This window comes from Kogia breviceps, chromosome 2 (genome assembly GCF_026419965.1).
Source record: "Kogia breviceps isolate mKogBre1 chromosome 2, mKogBre1 haplotype 1, whole genome shotgun sequence".
In the NCBI taxonomy this organism is placed as follows: Eukaryota; Metazoa; Chordata; class Mammalia; order Artiodactyla; family Physeteridae; genus Kogia; species Kogia breviceps.
Window position 1 is genome coordinate 6,101,481 of NC_081311.1, and position 17,496 is coordinate 6,118,976.

General features: G+C 50.2%; 1 protein-coding gene across 2 annotated transcripts in view; it reads left to right on the forward strand.

Moving 5' to 3' along the window:
* ADAM12 (ADAM metallopeptidase domain 12) overlaps positions 1 to 17,496 on the forward strand; it is a 675,955-nt gene that overhangs the window by 546,871 nt on the left and 111,588 nt on the right. For both annotated transcript variants that reach the window (XM_059053840.2, XM_067024331.1), the window contains 2 exons: positions 670 to 746; positions 16,571 to 16,751. In XM_059053840.2, coding sequence (XP_058909823.1) covers positions 670 to 746; positions 16,571 to 16,751 — 258 coding nt within the window. The remainder of the gene's footprint in view (positions 1 to 669; positions 747 to 16,570; positions 16,752 to 17,496) is intronic.

A 17,496-nucleotide genomic window follows, 5' to 3' on the forward strand; every position in this document is an offset into this window, starting at 1 on the left:
ATTAACCTTGATTCCGGACAGATACCTATCTTCACTAAGGACGTGTCCGTGCTGTGGTTTCTTTTTGCAAGTGACCTTATTAAAGAAATGGAATATTGCAGGCATGTCACCCGAGGACTTTTGTCTCAGAAGACCTTCCTATTTTTCTCTCCTGCTAAGAGAGTCTTTCTGCTCTCAGTTGGGCAGTTCATCGAGGTACCCGCTAATCTCTCCTCACCCCCTTCCTCTCATAGCCTTTTCTGTTTTCATAAGCCATCGATTTGGCCTCATTTTATTACATTTCACAGTGTGCTTAAATACCCCACACGGTTCCTCATCTCATTACAAAAGACAATTTGTAATGTGGAAAATGGCGATGTGATTTGTTCAGCTGCTGGAGTTTGTAAAACCTTCCACATCAGGGCTTTCCTGAACGGTGTCAGAGAGACGAGAATGGAACCAGGATGCAATTAGAAACCCTGTTGATAATCTCTAAGTAAATCAGATGTTCCTGCCATAGATCCTGGCTGGGTCACGTGGGGCTGGCATGAAACATTAAGACCGCTGGCTGGTTCAATATTTTATGCAAAAGGGAATTCTGTAGCTGAAAACAAGATGATTGGAGGCCGTTGGTTTATTGTGAGTGGGCAAGAAGACAGCATGACTGAACCGACTTTCTCCTCCTTTCAGGGTCACTGTTACTACCATGGACACGTGCAGGGCTATTCTGGTTCCACGGTCAGTCTCAGCACTTGTTCTGGTCTCAGGTAAGTGACCTTGACAGTGGCAGCTCTGGCCTTAAGCACAGCTACCGCAGACCACCCCCTTCTCCAATCGCTCTAAAGCACTAGAGTGACGGACCTCGCCCCTGCCTGGCAGAACCGAGGAGCCCTTGCCCGGCAATGCGGAGGGCACCGCACCCCACCACTCCCATCTCAGCTTGCCTTCCTTCGCCGCTCCTCTTTCGAGGCTGTCCTCAGGCCTGGTAGGTTGGCTGGGTTTCAGCAGCCAAGGATTTGGGGAATATCTTTTGTTTTTGTGGCTCGATGCCAAACAACTCCCAGTGTTAAAAAAAAAATAGGACATTAGGTAGTAGCATTTCAGCTGCTTGCTTAATAAAAATGAAAAGGGCCTCTTCTCACTAGGACACAAAGTGAGGGTCTGACTGAGCACAGACCCAGGTGAGCTGAGTACAGGCCTGGGTGGCAGGGGCCCCCGCCCGACGCAGGAAACAGTCCCTTCTGCTGCCGAGGACGAGCCAGCCCTGCCTTCCAGTCACAGCAACCGGCCCCAGCGGGCTCTGTGGGCTCCCCAGGAAAACCAGTCTGTTGACAGATTCCCAGCTGCCTCAGCCTCTTGACTGGGTTTCTCTATCTAGTTTGTGAACTAGCAGCTTGTGTCCTCAAAGTCCTGCTTTGCTTTGGCCTCTGCCACCAGAGTGCGGGTCTGCGGAGGGAAGGACGGAGGGCCCGGCACGGCGGCGGCCCAGGGAACGCAGGACTGTGCGCCGTGGGTCTGTGAGTGCTGCGTGCCGTGGCGGAGGAGGAGCCTCGGTGCACACCCCGCATGCACACCACACACACAACATACACACCACACACACACAACATACCACACACGCCACAGACACATACATAATACACCACACAGACACACACAATATACCACATACACCACACACACAACATACACACCACACACGCAATATACCACAACATACACACCACACACACAATATACCACACACACACAATATACCACACACATACAACACACAACATACACACCACACACACAATATACCACACACACAACATACACACCACACACACACAATATACCACATACACCACACACACACAACATACACACAATATACCACACACACAACATACACACCACACACACCACACAATCTACACACACTACACATACACACCTTAGCACACACATGTACCACACACTATATACCACACACCACAACACACACAGTACAAGCACCACAGACACCCTGTAACACACACACAATTTATCGCACACGATATACCACACATATCAACACAACACACACACAACACACCGCAGGCACACGATGCACCTTGGACAACTCAGCACACGTGACGCACTACACACGACGGGAGCGAAGTGGAGAGCAGGGGCCCTGGTCGGGGTTTAGCGGCTGTGGATGGAGACAGACGCCCCGCGCAGGGGCAGGAAGCGGCGCTCTCGGAAGCCTTGCCTGCCGAGACCTGCCGCGCTGTCGGCGTTTACAGGTACTCGTGAATCAACGAATAGTCGCGTTGGCGGCTCCTACGCACAGACGGTGCAGCCGCTAGTGGACGGAATTCTCCAGAATAACAGCCCCCGAGTCTGGCCGCGGCCTGGTCAGCACGCGCAGCCCTGGGCCCGGCTGGCGGCTGGACCGGCCCGAGGGAGGGTGCGGCCGGGCCTCCGGCCGCACGTCCCCGGGCCCGTCCTTTCCCGGGGCGTCCCTGCCCCACGTGCGCCCCCAACACGTGTCTCCCCGCCGCTGCCGTTCTCGCGGCGCGGGCCACCTGCACGCCTTACGTGTGCGCGAAGGAGGGCGGCGCGCCCTGCAGTCGGTGTCCGCGTGCGGCATCGTTTTGGCGTCGCCCTTCCTGGCGCGTGAGGGGCGGCCTCTTCCCTCGCTGCGCACAGCCTTGCGCTCCACGAACACCCGCGTTTCCTCTCCTCGTTTTCTCCGCCACGTGCGTTTAGGTGGTTTCCAGTCTCTCTCAGCTGCCGGCGAGCGGCCCCGCAGGCCTCGGGCTCCGTGACCCGGGCGCGGCTCGGATGGACGCGCCCGAAGGAGGGAAGGGTGTGACCCGCCCGGTCCTGCCACCGTGTCCTGCCAGCGTGCCCGCCCGGTTCCCACTCTGACCATCAGAGGACGGGGGTTCTGCTTCCTCACGTCTCCCCCAGTCCTTGAGATACCGGATTCATTTTTTTTTTTTTTTTTTTTTTTGGTGGTACGTGGGCCTCTCACTGCTGTGGCCTCTCCCTTTGCGGAGCACAGGCTCCGGACGCGCAGGCTCAGCGGCCACGGCTCACGGGCTCAGCCGCTCCACGGCATGTGGGATCTTCCCGGACCGGGGCACGAACCCGTGTCCTCTGCATCGGCAGGCGGATTCTCAACCACTGCGCCACCAGGGAAGCCCCCGGATTCATTTTTAAGTATTTACCACTGGACTCTAACAGTCTGTTCCGAACTGGCTCCCCTCCCCCTTCGCCTGCCCCAGTCGCACGCAGGGAAACCACAGCAGCAGACACGGGCTGGGGTGAGGAGGTGCTGGGGACACTCAGGAGCGCGTGAGGGGGAGGGCAGTTTGGGGGGGGGGCATGAGTCCCCAGGGCACAGTGGGCAGGTTCGAGGGGTGGAGGGAGGAGGGTGGGCTCAGTTAGAGGACTGAAGAGGTGCGTGGGGATAAGGGCCCAGTTCTCCTGGAGAACCAGGGCACAGGCACCTGGAGGACACGGAGATGAAGGACAGGGCGGGGTCAGGCCCGCTGGCATCTGGGCCAGGGTGAGTGACCAACTCGAGGTGGGCCCTCTGGGACCATCAGATAGACGTCCATGCCCCGGAGCACAAGAGCCCAAGCAGTGACCAGTCCCTGGGCCTCTCTGAGCTCCAGTTGCCTTGTATTTAAAATGGAGATAAAGACTCTAGCTGAGACTGGTGGTTGTGAACATAAGTACAATGACCCATAGGAAAGCCCAGCCCTGTGCCTGACCTTGAGTGAGCAGCCAATGGAAAAACAATCAGCCACTTGAGACAGTCTTACGTTCTTTGATTCTGGGACTGGACCAGTCAGGGAGGCGTGGACATGCTGTGCTTCTGGGTTAATACTATGCAGAGCTACGCTGCTCCTACAAGAGCCGGGTGGAGCACACAGGGTCACACACACCTGAGAATTACAGTCACCCCGCTCCCGTCTGAGAGTAGAGAGTCTCTAACACATACATGGGAAGTCGGCACTTTACTGTCGTACCTCTCTGGAACCTAAAAGGTGGACCTGTTTTGAAGGCTAGATATTTCCAACCTTCAAATTAATATAGAGGTCACTGTGTGCAAAGAACATAAAAGCTAATTCAAACTGGCTTAAAGACCAAGCATAGAGGTAGATCCATGCTATCGAAAAGTCCAGAGATGGCTTCAGGCTTGACTGGTTCCAGGGCCTAACTGATGTTGTCAGAATCCATTCTCTCTCCATCTTTGGCCTCCACCTTCTTCTGTGTTGATTTCATTCTCAGGCACTGTTTATTTTTGCAGTGACAGAGGGTCTTCAGGCAGCTCCAGACTTACATCCTCAGAGGGCAAGTAGAAGAATGAGGACCCTTCTTTTAAGCTCAGCAGAAGTCCTCAAAATGCAACTTATTGACCCTCACTGGGTCATGGGCTCCTCCCTGAAACAGTCAGGCTCTAGGCGCTTGGGCTTCAGTAGTTGTGGCACGCGGGCTCAGTAGTTGTCGCTCGTGGGCTCTAGAGCGCAGGCTCGGTAGTCGTGGTGCACGGGCTCAGTTGCTCCGCGGCACGTGGGATCTTCCCGGACCTGGGCTCGAACCCGTGTTTCCTGCATTGGCAGGCGGACTCCCAACCACTGTGCCACCAAGGAAGCGGTGGGTGGAGTGCTCTAATTTAACAGGTTATGTGACCAACCCCTGGGCCCGGCTGAGTGTGAACCGCACCCAGCCTCAGGGGCTGGTGCGGGTGGGGGAGAAGGGTGGGTACATGAAGGAAAACCAGAAAAAGGACAGAATGAGGGCCAGGGACACACAGAAACTACAGGCCAACTCCAACAACAGCTTCCACATGTTTGTGAAAACTCTAAGCTAGCTAAACTGAGACCAGGCGTAAATGGAGACGTCCAGGTTGGTCTGATAGCTTTTCAGGTGGTTTTCATAGGGTATCAAACCCTTGATGGATAAAGAGATGAGGGTATCTTCAAGGGAATTCCTAATGGCTCCTTTTTACACTAAATAAAACAATCTGCAAACCAGTGACATTAACTAATCAGTTTTAAATTATGAAGATGAATGACTGGGTAGAGTATTCCTGAGTAACATTTCAATAGGACAGATCTGCCCCCTGTGCTTGGCCTTGCCACTTGCTCTCCACTCCCTGTCCTTCATCCCAGGCCTGCCCCCCAAAGGCACAGGTAACTGTCAGGGTCCCCGGGTTCTCCCTCCCAGAGGGGTCCAGCTCTCCGACCAGGTTCTGCAGAGCGTCTGAGTCTCAGGACCACCTCTTGTCTCCGGCACCTGGAGAATGTCCGCCCGCCGCACCCCGGGTACCTGGCACAAAGCACAACTCGGCAAAGAGGAATATTGTGAAATACTTATGGCTGGGGTTCCAGGAAGAGTCAGGGGAGTGAGCGCTGCCTCATCTGGTGTCGACCACCAAGACGGGGTGGAAACACTGACGGAGCAAGCTGCTGCGTGGCCACGGAGCTCCTGAGAATTTCAGTTTCCCAGATCTTTGTGCTGTTGTTACAAAAGCAGCAGACCATGCATCAACAGAGGAATTCCGGAGTTATGTAGTCAACTTTATGATCTTGAGAGGAGAGAATCAGACCAGAGACAAAGCTGTGTTCGATCAACTGCTTCCTGGCAGAAGAATCAATCGAGAGGGGAAATAAAAATGCAACTAGAGTAGCACCAGCCTGGTAGATTTTGAGAAAGAATATAGGAGTAAAAATTATGTGAAATATGGTGTGACCCCAAAATACATTCAGAGCTAGGAATGTGGAGGGAAACTCGAGTGTCCTAGGGGATGCATTAATTAGAGCCCAGCAGATTACAGTTTTGCAGAGAAAAAGCAGAGAAGGAACATCCTGCTTTGCTTCAAAAAGGCTGATCAAAGACGGGCAGGCAAGGAAAGCTCTGTCCTGGAAGAGAGAAGAGAGGAGGGAAGCAAACAAGTCATCCTTCTTCATTTGAAGCTTGAAGGGGAAAAGATAAGGAGAGAGAAATGCATGGAGATCCCAGCAGAAAGGGGGATTAAAGCGGAAGCAGCTCTTGAATGGAGGGAATGAAGTGCAACGTGAAAAATCGGTCATAAAAACGAGTGCCGCCATAGAGCTTATCCTTCCTTTGAAAGGACTCCAAGTCAAACGGGAAGTTCGGGCCATACGTTAGTTTTGTACCATATCATACGTCTCCCCAAGATGCCCGGCCCTCGTTAGCACAGTGTCGGCGCAGCGTTCACGGTTCGTGGTTGATGCTCTCGCTGCTTCGTGCCTCGGCCCTGCTCCCGAGTCCCTAGGCCCACGAGCATCCCCGTGCGCGCCAGACGCTCCTGGACACTGTCACACACGGGCACCATGTTCCAGTGACGGGGAGAGAATTCTGCCCCTGTCCCAGAGGAGCTTAGCCGCTGTGTTTTGTAACGGGACAGACACATCCAGTCCTGGCTCGCTTCTGCTTGGAAATCTGGCACGAGGACTCTTGGGGGCTCACAGCTTTGGAATGAGCCAAGAGTTTTCCCATCCCCTGCGGGCCTGGTGGTTAAAATGAGGCTTAATTTCGTAGGGAATCACCTGTGCTTTTGACAGACTTAAGGGAAGCATTCACGTAACAGATGAGGAACCTGGTGTCTAGAGTTGTAAACTAGGTATTCGTTGTGAAGACCACTGCATTTTTAAGTGGCGTTTAGGATACCCGAGCGCGAGGTGTGCACGCACCCACGCCTACACGCTCATGCTTTGACACGTGCTCTCGCGCACAGGCGCACACACACGCCCCCGAGGGCGGGTGACAAGCAGGCTGTGTCACACTTTACTCTTCGCCGTCACCACAGTTTCTGCTTTGGGAGGGCGGGGCCAGGTGTTAGTGCCGCTGCTTTACAGAGCAGCTGAGGCTCAGTCACCAGGAGCCTGGTCCTGAGGCCGCAGCCCGGAGCTGCCGGTGCTCACGCCAAGGGATGCTGTCACCCCCTTCCCAGTCACAGCCGCTGTCTCAGGAGAGGCGCGTCTCGTGCATTGGCACCAAGCCTTGGCACGTTCTCGCGCGACGCTCACTGAGCTGCGGGCGGGCGTTGCGTCCCTCAGATTATGGTTGAGGAGGCAAAGCCTGGGAAAGCGGCTTCCCCAGAGTCCCTCCGCTGTAATGGGCAAAACTCCATCTCCAGCCCAAGTCTGGCAGACTCCTCGTTCCATATTCGCTCCACCAGATCTTTTGCGCAACTCGGATCCAACCTTCTTTTTCAGCCCCGTGGTCCTCTACCCTGAGGAACCCCTCCCCCGTTCCAGCCCCACTGTTTTCTACATGTTTCCGGAACATGCCCTACATGTGTCTCACTGCCTTTATCCCTGCTGTGTCTCGGCCTGGGGCACACTCCTCTCCCCATCTCTCAGTGGCTTCGGAAGGTTCACCCTCCCACCAAGGCCCAAATCAAACGACGCCTCCTCCACAAAGCCCACCCGGGCCTCCCAGCCACTCCTTGCCATGCAGCTCAGCCCTGCCTCACCTGGTCCGTCACAGACAGCCCTTGCTTCTGCAGCGCAGTGCCTGTAGCGTAGCAGGCGCTTCCTAGAGATTTGTTTGCACCCCTGGCTTAAGGCACCCGTCCTGCTTTGGCTCACTTACAGTCAATTACTGTACCTTGTGCTTTCACTGCCCCGCTGTAAGGACCTTCAGGATAGGGAACATGTCCGATAAGCTCTTAGCACTGGCCTTAGATGTGGGAGACAGCACAAGGTGCTTTTAAAAATTCAATTAAATAAAAATACTCAGATGCCAGGTTATTTGGTACCTGAATAAGTATACACATTGCTGTGATCCTTTCATGTCTTGCATTGACTTTAATTATGTAACATAAAGTTTACTGCACTAAGTTTTATACAATGAGATCAAATATAACACAAAATGCAGGACTACTTCTTGCTCCACGACACTATTGAAAAATAGTCAATCAACTTATTTTTCAAAGGGTGGAATTGACCAGAGTTATGGTCCGTGGAATCAGAAATAACCATTATAATGAAAGTAATCATTTGCAATTTAGCGATCAGGGCAATCGCAACCATCATTTTTGTAAAAAGAAAGAAAAGAAAAGTTCTGCTTTGATGCAGTGCTGTTATTTATAATTTAACAAGCACGTTGAATTGATCCATTTGAAGAAATTGACCAGAAATCCCAGCTGAGAAAGTGAAAAGAGGATCTTAGGAGGAAAACAAGTCAGAGGGAGTGAGGTCAGTGCTGGGAAATGAGCCTCAGCCCTCCTGAAGGACTGGCCACGTCCAAGGATGCCGAGGAGTTACCCACCGTCCTCCCTGGTACCTCTCAGCTGGACTTGAGTGTCCGCTGATCTGGGTGGATGTGGGTTTTCCAGATGTCACAGCTCAACCTGAATGGCCCATGGCAAAGTGGTCTAAGGGGCCGAAAAGTCAGGCACGTGGAGATGACCTTTCCTTTGCTGTCCTGTCTGCTAGCAAAGCAGGGCCCTGGGCCCACCCTAGCACTGTCTAGAACCTGGCATGTTATAGGTGCTCAATAAACACAGGTGGAATAAATATGCGCTCCCCAACCCATCAAGTGGTTCGTGAAACTTAATCCCAGCCAGTTCAAATTTTTAAAAAATCTCTAAAGTGTAGTAGATCACGTTAAGAAAGAAATTACCTTAGAGTGGGAGGTGAAGGTAATTTGACCTTGACCTCTGTGCTGTGACCTTCTGCTCCCCTAGATTATGTCAGGCTGGGCTCCGCTGGCTCCCCTCCACCCCGCAGGCCATGCCACCTCTGGTGAGGCTCTCCTTCTCCCTTCCTCTTCCTCTGTGGAGATATTCATTCCGTCATCCTGCGTAAACCTCTGTGGGAGCCACAGCTGGGTTTGGAGCCCTTCTGCACCATCTCCAAGGCTGCTCTGGTCCCCACCCCGAAGGACCCCCAAGGTCAAGTCTCAGTTCTCCTAGGCTCTACTCTCATTCAAAATTCAAAATGTCCAAATCCCAACTCCTTGGTCCCCAGACTGGCCCCTGTCCTGAACTCTTTTCCATTCAAGGTCCAGCCCATCCCAGGCTCCGAGCTTGGCCCTGGGGGTGATCTCTGGTAACCTCAGGCAGGCACCAGCCCCTCCCACCCCCACCCCTTACAGCATCTCCCTCATGCATCTCCCCTTCCCCATTCCCCGGTCGCCACCCCAGAGCAGCCCTCCCTCCCTCCAGGATTTTTAAATTGCTTCGCACCCATGCTTCCTCCGCCCTTCCCTTCACGTCCATCTTGCACATTCCAGAAGGTCGTGTTTCTTTTTTTTTTTTTTTTTTTGCAGTACGCGGGCCTCTCACTGTTGTGGCCTCTCCCGTTGCGGAGCACGGGCTCCGGACGCGCAGGCGCAGCGGCCATGGCTCACGGGCCCAGCGTCTCCGCGGCACGTGGGATCCTCCCGGACCGGGGCACGAACCCGTGTCTCCTGCATCGGCAGGCGGACTCTCAACCACTGCGCCACCAGGGAAGCCCCAGAAGGTCGTGTTTCGAAAACACTGCTCGATCATAAGCCCTGCCACCCGCTGCACTCAAAACCACACGGCTCCCCACGGCCTACATGTCAGAGCCCCTGTGCACTCGCGTGCTTGTGCCACAGTGTTTCCACGGGTGTTTATCCATCACCTCCTCACACACTGATCACTGCAGCCAGACATCATTTTAATACGAGGAAGCAAGTGCCGTGAAGTAGGTGTACACAAAAGCACACGCGAAGCCCGGCAGAAGGGCCCAGGGAATCCTGCAGGGAGGTATGGCTGACCTGGACCTCAGAGGTTATGCTTCAGCCTGGAAGGCTCTGCCCGAGGGCCGCCTGGGAACGGTGGGAGCCTTTGGGTGAAGACGGGGCCCCAAAGCAGCTGCATCCCACAGGCCAGAGGAGTGACCACCAACGGTTACAAGGCACGGAGCCGGTGGATTTGATAGAGGTCCCGGGATGGAGGTGGGGAAAGGCAGAGGAAGAGGGGCCAGCAAGCGCAAAGTCCCGGCAGTTGGGAGTTGGAAGTGCATAGAAGAGGCGGTGTTGTCTTCTGCGCAAAGCGTGTGCCGCACGGTGGGCAACGAGGCCACAGGTGCAGCCCGAGCTCTAAAGCCGAGGTAAGCGCCTTGCCTGGCAGCGACCACCGCCCAGGTCCAGGGCCCGCCCTCCTCCTGTGGCCCCGCTGTCCCGTGCGCGGCTCCTCTGCCCAGCCTCTCTGGGCAGCTCTGAGTTTCTCGGGCATTTTGCACTTGGAATTCAGCTGCGCCCACCCTGGCACAAGTCCTTGGCGACTCGGGAGAGGGGCTGACCATCCAGAGTGGCCAAAGACAAGGAAGCAGCCTCAGGAGCCAGGTCCGTCTGGGGAATCCTGGCTCTGCCACTGACCAGCTGCGGGCCCGTGTGGGTTTCCTAGGGCTGCCGTAACAAATGACCGCAAACTGGGGGGCTTTAAGGCAACAGAAATGTCTTCTCTTGCAGTTCTGGAGGCCGGAAGCCTGACATCAAGGTGGTGGCAGGGTTGGTTCCTTTTGGAGGCTCTGAGGGCGAGTTCATCCGTGCCTCTCTCCTGGCCCCTGGCGGTCCGCGTTCCTGGCCTTGTGGCCGCTTCACTCCAGTCTCTGCCTCTGTGCACGTGGCCTTCGCCCCCATGTGTCTGTGTCTTCTCCTTTTGCTGTGTCTTATGAGGACACACGTCATTGAATTCAGGGCCCACCCTAAATCCAGGATAATCTCATCTTGGTACCCTCCACTTAATCACATCTGCAAACCACTGCGCCCTGTTGTGTTTTTTGGTTTGTTTTTTGCTGCTCCACGCACGACACGTGGGATCTTAGTTCCCCATCCGGGGCATCGAACCTTCGCCCCCTGCATTGGAAGCGTGCGAGTCTTAACCACTGGACTGGCCGGGAAGTCCCCTCCCCCTTTTTGAAGGTTTATATTCACGGGTACCGGGGATGAGGACTTGGATATATCTTTTGGGGAAGCACAGAGACCATGGGCTCTCGTCATTGGCTTCCTGTTAATGAAAGGAGCTCATCATACCTGCTTTAGAGGACTGCTGTAAATATTAGAGAAAACAGAGGCTTTAAGAGCCTGCCTGGTTCATGGGGGCAGGGAAGGGTGAGGAGTGACTGCCAACGGTACAGGGTTTGCTTTAGGGGTGATGAAAACATTCTGGAATTAGACTGTGGTGATGTTTGTACAACTCAGTGAATATACTAAAAAACCATTGAATTGCATGCTTTACAAGAGTGAGCTTAATTGTTGGTGAATTATTTCTCAATAGACCTGTTATTTCTAAAAAGGAGCCTGGCTCAGGGTAACCATCAACCGTAGCTGCTGTTATTATTATTGATATGCCAGTAATAGCTATTCTTTCATTTTTTTTAACATCTTTATTGGAGTATAATTGCTTTACGTTGTTGTGTTAGTTGCTGCTGTACAACAAAGTGAATCAACTACACGTATACACATGTCCCCATATCCCCTCCCTCTTGCGTCTCCCTCCCACCCTCCCTATCCCACCCCTCTAGGTGGTCACAGAGCACCGAGCTGATCTCCCGGTGCTATGCAGCTGCTTCCCTCTAGCTATCTATTTTACCTTTGCTAGTGTATATAAGTCCATGCCACTCTCTCACTTCGTCCCAGCTTACCCTTCCCCCTCCCCGTGTCCTCAACTCCATTCTCTACGTCTGCGTCTTTATTCCTGTCCTGCCCCTAGGTTCTTCAGAACAATTTTTTTTAGATTCCATATGTATGTGTTGTCATACGATAGTAGTAGCTACTCTTAACATTTTTAATAACAGTTTGTTTTACCTCTTTGGTCGTGTCTCCCAAACCTGATTATGAATTACATTTGAAATGGGAACCATGGGTGAGATGCCTTTATGGGTTCCAAGGGAGCTAGCCTGGTGCTTTGGACGTAGCAGGGGATAATGAATATTTGTTTTGATTATACATGAGTAGTTCACATGGAAATTACTTATTGAACATAAGCCTGATGGTGCTACTGTGTTCACGAATACTGCTGCCATCACTGTGTATCAGACACAGATGAGGAGGGATATACCGCTTTTACCCGTGAGCTCCTCCAAAAAAGGACTGAAATTAAATTTCATGCCAACTGCACTTCTGACATGATTGTCAGCACAGCACTGAGCCCCAAAGTCTATTTCCAAGAAAGTGCAGTTAGCAACTGAACACAGAATTAGCAAAGGTTGATTCCCATTTTTGAATCATCATCTGATTACAGGTCATCAGAATCCATGTGCCACTACCCTGCTTGCCTGGGAGTAGAAAGAAAAATCATATGAAGAACAATGCCATTCAGCTGTGATATTGCCTGACTCTCCATTGCTTTGGAGATTAAAAACTGAATTTCGAGAAGGACAAAAACGTATCTTGAGGAAGTGTAGGTCCCCTGAGTTATCACTTTGAAAGCTAACAAAATAGTAAATCTATTTAATATTTAAGTCCTTAAAATTGTAATAGATTCCTCTTTGCTTCCATTGAAGGAAAAACAATAGGGCTTTGAGCTGTAAAGTAAGCCTGCCTGTTTTCAAAGCAGCAGCTCCGTTTCTTCGGCCCCTTCCCCTCTGACTTCTGCCTCTGTCACAGTGATTCCTGTTTCGGGCCCCCGCAACCCTCTCAAGACAGCACGGGAGGGAGGCAGGCAGGAGAGCGCAGGGGCTGAACCTCTCAAGCCTCAGATACCTGGGTGGAGACTGGGTCCCACCTGTACCCCCAGCTACCTGTGTGCCCTCGAAGCAGGGAAAATGACCTGAGCTGCGCTCTTTGGGGATCCACTGAGCCTGGATCCTAGGCAGAGTGCCGTGAGGAGTGGCCCTCATCATCTCCAACTGCCCCTCTCTTCCGCTTCTCCCATGCACCACCACTCACTGCCCTGGGAGTTGGCCTCACCCTCCCCTCCTAAGGGCCAGTCCCGTGTTCTCCTGATCCTCTTAATCTCCCCGTAGAGAGGATGGCCACAGGCTTCAGCTTTCCCAAACACTGGCCACTGTCTCCTAACCTCTCTCCCCCTGCTCTACCAGTGGGAAGAGAACCCCACTCTCCAAGTCTGCTGGATTTAAATTCCACACACTCTGAGATACTTCCAACTCCAAGTTGACAGCTAAATACCTATGACATTCAACTTAAATTACATTCGCTTATCTAGTTTGGGGCCAGAAAGGGCTGTGAGAACATCAAATTTTCACATCTCAGAAACCCTGAATCCTTGAATTTTGTGTCCACTGTGGTTTCCAGCAATCTCTAGAGCTAAATGATTAATTATACACAAGACAGTCCAAAGCAATTATTTAATTAAGATGTACGATAGGCTGCCAATTGTTTGGAGCAAAGGGAAGGGCTTCACCCCAGTTTCTCAACATCTGGCCTTTGGATGACTTAAAAGATAAAAGGAGATACCAGAACATTTTTATGACTGAGTAACAACTTCTAGAAATTTTCCATTAAGTAGAAAATCTTTCTCAGTCATGTGCTTCCCATGATTAGAACTTGGTGACAGATTTTACTGTAAGTGTTCAGCTTATTGAAATCCAATGCAAAATAGAAAATGTTGCGATGCAAAATGAAATGTCGGTGTCATTTTCTTTTTAGGGCAGGAGAGTCAGCTTTCTAGCCAATCTCTCTTTTCCCCTCAAGTGTATTCATTTTCCACTTTACCTTGGCCTTTTTTTTTAAAGATCTTTTTCTTAATTTAGGGTTTTTCAAAATCAACTTTAATAAACAGAAATGTCCTACTACCCATTCTAAACTGAGAAATCTAAGTTTTAGTTCATAAACAACTTTTCAAAGAAACAAATACAAGCCACCCCAGAGCTGATGACCAAAGTCCTGTCTACATGAATAGGTCTACTTGGGGATACATGAAGACTGTAGTTTGGGGGGGTTGGGAGTAGGGGGCCAGGGTGTATAAGAGAACAGCTGTATGTAATGACTTTTACTCAATCTGTGGGATTTGAAAATAGCCAAAACTTCTCAGTTACACCAAACCACATCGGCTCCTCCATCTCTGAACAGTTAAGTGTTGTGATCATTGGTAACACAGCTTAAGTCTCCAGTGTTTTCCAGCTGCCCCGTGTGTCTCGGTGCAATCTCCTCAGTTAGGCTGCGGTCATCCTGGACATGATCTTGCTGTTTCTTTCACTGCCTGTAACACTTCACAAAACAGGGCTAGTGGAGTAAACGAGCTGAATAATAATGAACTGATTAGCTTGTATGGGTTCACCGGTTGCGTTCAGAATAAATATTTGCCAAATCAAACCTTTTCCTTCCATACTATTTGAGTATTGAAATACTGTTGTTCCATTAAAATTTAAGAACGATTAAATGGTCACCTATAAATGGGCCATCAATAAGCATTGGATGAGTGAATGGCTGAACAAATGAGCAATAGTGGCTGTTATAGGAACACCTTTCAAGCTCCATCCTTTGGAAACAAGCTCAGATCGTCTGAAAGAAACTGGTGGAGCACCTGACTTTTTCAGCTGTTTCTTAAAGACTAAGCTGTTTCTTAAATCCTTGGAACTGATGCCCTAAAACCTGGAGCCCATGACCTCATCCATAGTCCTGAATCTCCTGAAATTTTCTGCAAAATACTGTGGGTCTATGTAGATGTGAATTCTTCTGGGGAGAGTATAAGGAGGTTCATGTCTCAAAAAAGGTTGAGTCACTGTGTTAGAAGCAACTATTTACAATCAGATGAATTTTGCATGAAAATTGTATGCATTTATGATTGCGGTCAACTTGATCAATAACAGAAGTTGCTAGATGTGTGGGAACTCTCAGAGCTGCTAGTTTACTGTTACCCAAGTTCTCATTTCTCTAAAGAAAAAACTGATTTCAACATCAGGAAGAGCCTTTTTAAGTTAAAGTACTTCTTATTCCACATTGGAAAAGAGAAAGGAAAACCAATGTGTAGGCCGATGTTCCCCCATCACTTAAAGAAACTGACGTGGCTCATTTCCAGGAAGTAGGACACAGCCTACTGGAGCTCTGTCCTGCTCCAGAAGGTCAGACATGCCTTGGGATCCATGGCATAAGGCCACCTCTGTCTCTGCAAGTTAAAATATTTAGCAAATGTGTCCTTTTTTTTTTTTTTACATCTTTATTGGAGTATAATTGCTTTACAATGGTGTGTTAGTTTCTGCTTTACAACAAAGTGAATCAGCTATACATATACATATATCCCCATATCCCCTCCCTCTTGCGTCTCCCTCCACCCTCCCTATCCCACCCCTCTAGGTGGTCACAAAGCACCGAGCTGATCTCCCTGTGCTACGCGGCTGCTTCCCACTAGCTATCTGTTTTACATTTGGTAGTGTATATATGTCCATGCCACTCTCTCACTTCGTCCCAGCTTACCCTTCCCCCTCCCCGTGTCCTCAAGTCCATTCTCTACGTCTGCATCTTTATTCCTGTCCTGCCCCTAGGTTCTTCAGAACCATTTTGTTTTTAGATTCCATATCTATGTGTTAGCATACGGTATCTGTTTTTCTCTTTCTGACTTATTTCACTCTGTATGACAGACTCTAGGTCCATCCACCTCACTACAAATAACTCAATTTAGTTTCTTTTTATGGCTGAGTAATATTCCATTGTATGTATGTGCCACATCTTCTTTATCCATTCATCTGTCGATGGACACTGAGGTTGGTTCCATGTCCTGGGTGTTGTAAATAGAGCTGCAGTGAACATTGTGGTTCATGACTCTTTTTGAATTACGGTTTTCTCAGGGTATGTGCCCAGTCCTCCCACAAGTTAACTAAGTAAAATACCAAAAAAATCATACTTTTTAAAAATTCTTTTTTGTTTTTGTGGAAGTATAGTTGATTTACAACGTTGTGTTAGTTTCTGGTGTACAGCAAAGTGATTTGGTTTTATGTAAATATATATATAAATTATATATTATATATATATGTTATTTTTCAGATTCTTTTCCATTATAGGTTATTACAAGGTAATGACTATAGTTCCCAGTTCTATAGAGTAGGACCTTGTCATTTATCTGTACTGTGTATAGTCGTGTATCTGCTAATCCCAAACTCCTAATTTATCCCTCCCACTCCCTTACCCTTTGATAACCATAAGTTCGAAAAAAGCATAGATTTATACTTAACCTTATTTCAGAATCCTTTCAACTATTTAGGAAATTTAGTTGATCAGGATGAATAATTCAGGTGTAGGAATTTTCCTTTAAAAAAAAAAAGATTTCCCTTCTGAATCATGTCTGCTAATCCAGACCTAGTTATTTTCTAAGCGGATGAAACATCTTTTCTCTCAGCTCTTCTTCCCAGCAATATATCCTTGAGAAGTAAAAAACAAGCAAACGAAAAACGTAAAGACTAAACACGGTCGATTCTTTACCATAAAATATTTGAAACAAAGAACTTCTCAGACTTGGTTTTCAAAAGATTTGCAAAAACAAATCACTGCAAACATATGGCACAGGAATGTCCTTTCCAATTCAGACCTGAGAATATAAATAACTTGGTATTTCTCCTTTTAGTCTCTGAATAAGAACTGGGTTTTAGCCACGAACAAGAAACTGCCCTTAGAAGTTACATAATTTTTCTTCTTTCTTTTTCAACAGGGGGCTTATTACATTTGAAAATAAAACCTATATTTTGGAGCCAATGAAAAAGGAAACCAACAGATACAAACTCTTCCCAGTGGAGAAGCTGCAGAGCGCCTGGGGATCCTGCGGATCGAACTCAACGGGCCTCGCTGTGCATGACAGGCTCCCAGCGCCCTCCGGGACCTGGACAAGAAGGGTAGGAGGAAAGCCCCACGTGGCGTCCCTGGCACCCACTGCTAGGCCATCTGGAGAAGTGTTGCCATTCGTATCTGAGGGATGGAGTTATCACCCAGTTTATCTGGAGGTGGTTGCTATGATGTGGGCAGAATGTAATCAGATACTGAAAGCTCCATGGTTGTATTCAACGTCAGCCTCAGACTCATTAACCTATGCTGGGTAGAGTTGAGAGCTCAGATGATACCAAATCACGTCTCCGGTGAGAACCTTCTGGGCCTAGACCCGGGAGTCTGCCCCGCCGTTGGGCCCCTCCGTGGTACACAGGACTGGACCGGGACCTCCGCACCTTGGGCGGCTCTCCCTTCTATGGGAAGAGACAGACAATATGGAGGTTTTGCCAATGCAAACTTAGGGTCTTCAAAATCAGGGTCTTCATAATAAGACCCTATAATTAGGGTCTTCATTCGGGTTTGCACAGCATTCCCTGCCACTGCCCCCTCGCCTGCCCTGGGTCTTGGTCCAGCAGTGTGGTTGAGGGGTGGTGTTTACCCCCAGTCCATACTAGGGGGCGCCTGTCCCACTTCCCTCGAGGGGTCTCTGCTTGCTGGCCACCTGCCCCTGCTGGGTCTGCTCATCACAGGTCTTCCCTTCTGCTGCAGGACTGGAAAGAGTAGTTGCCCTAATGGAGTCTGGACCTCAGATGTCCCTCCCGACTAAGAGCTCACCCCCTGGTGCAGCACCAGGAAACCTGCACCCCGAATGGC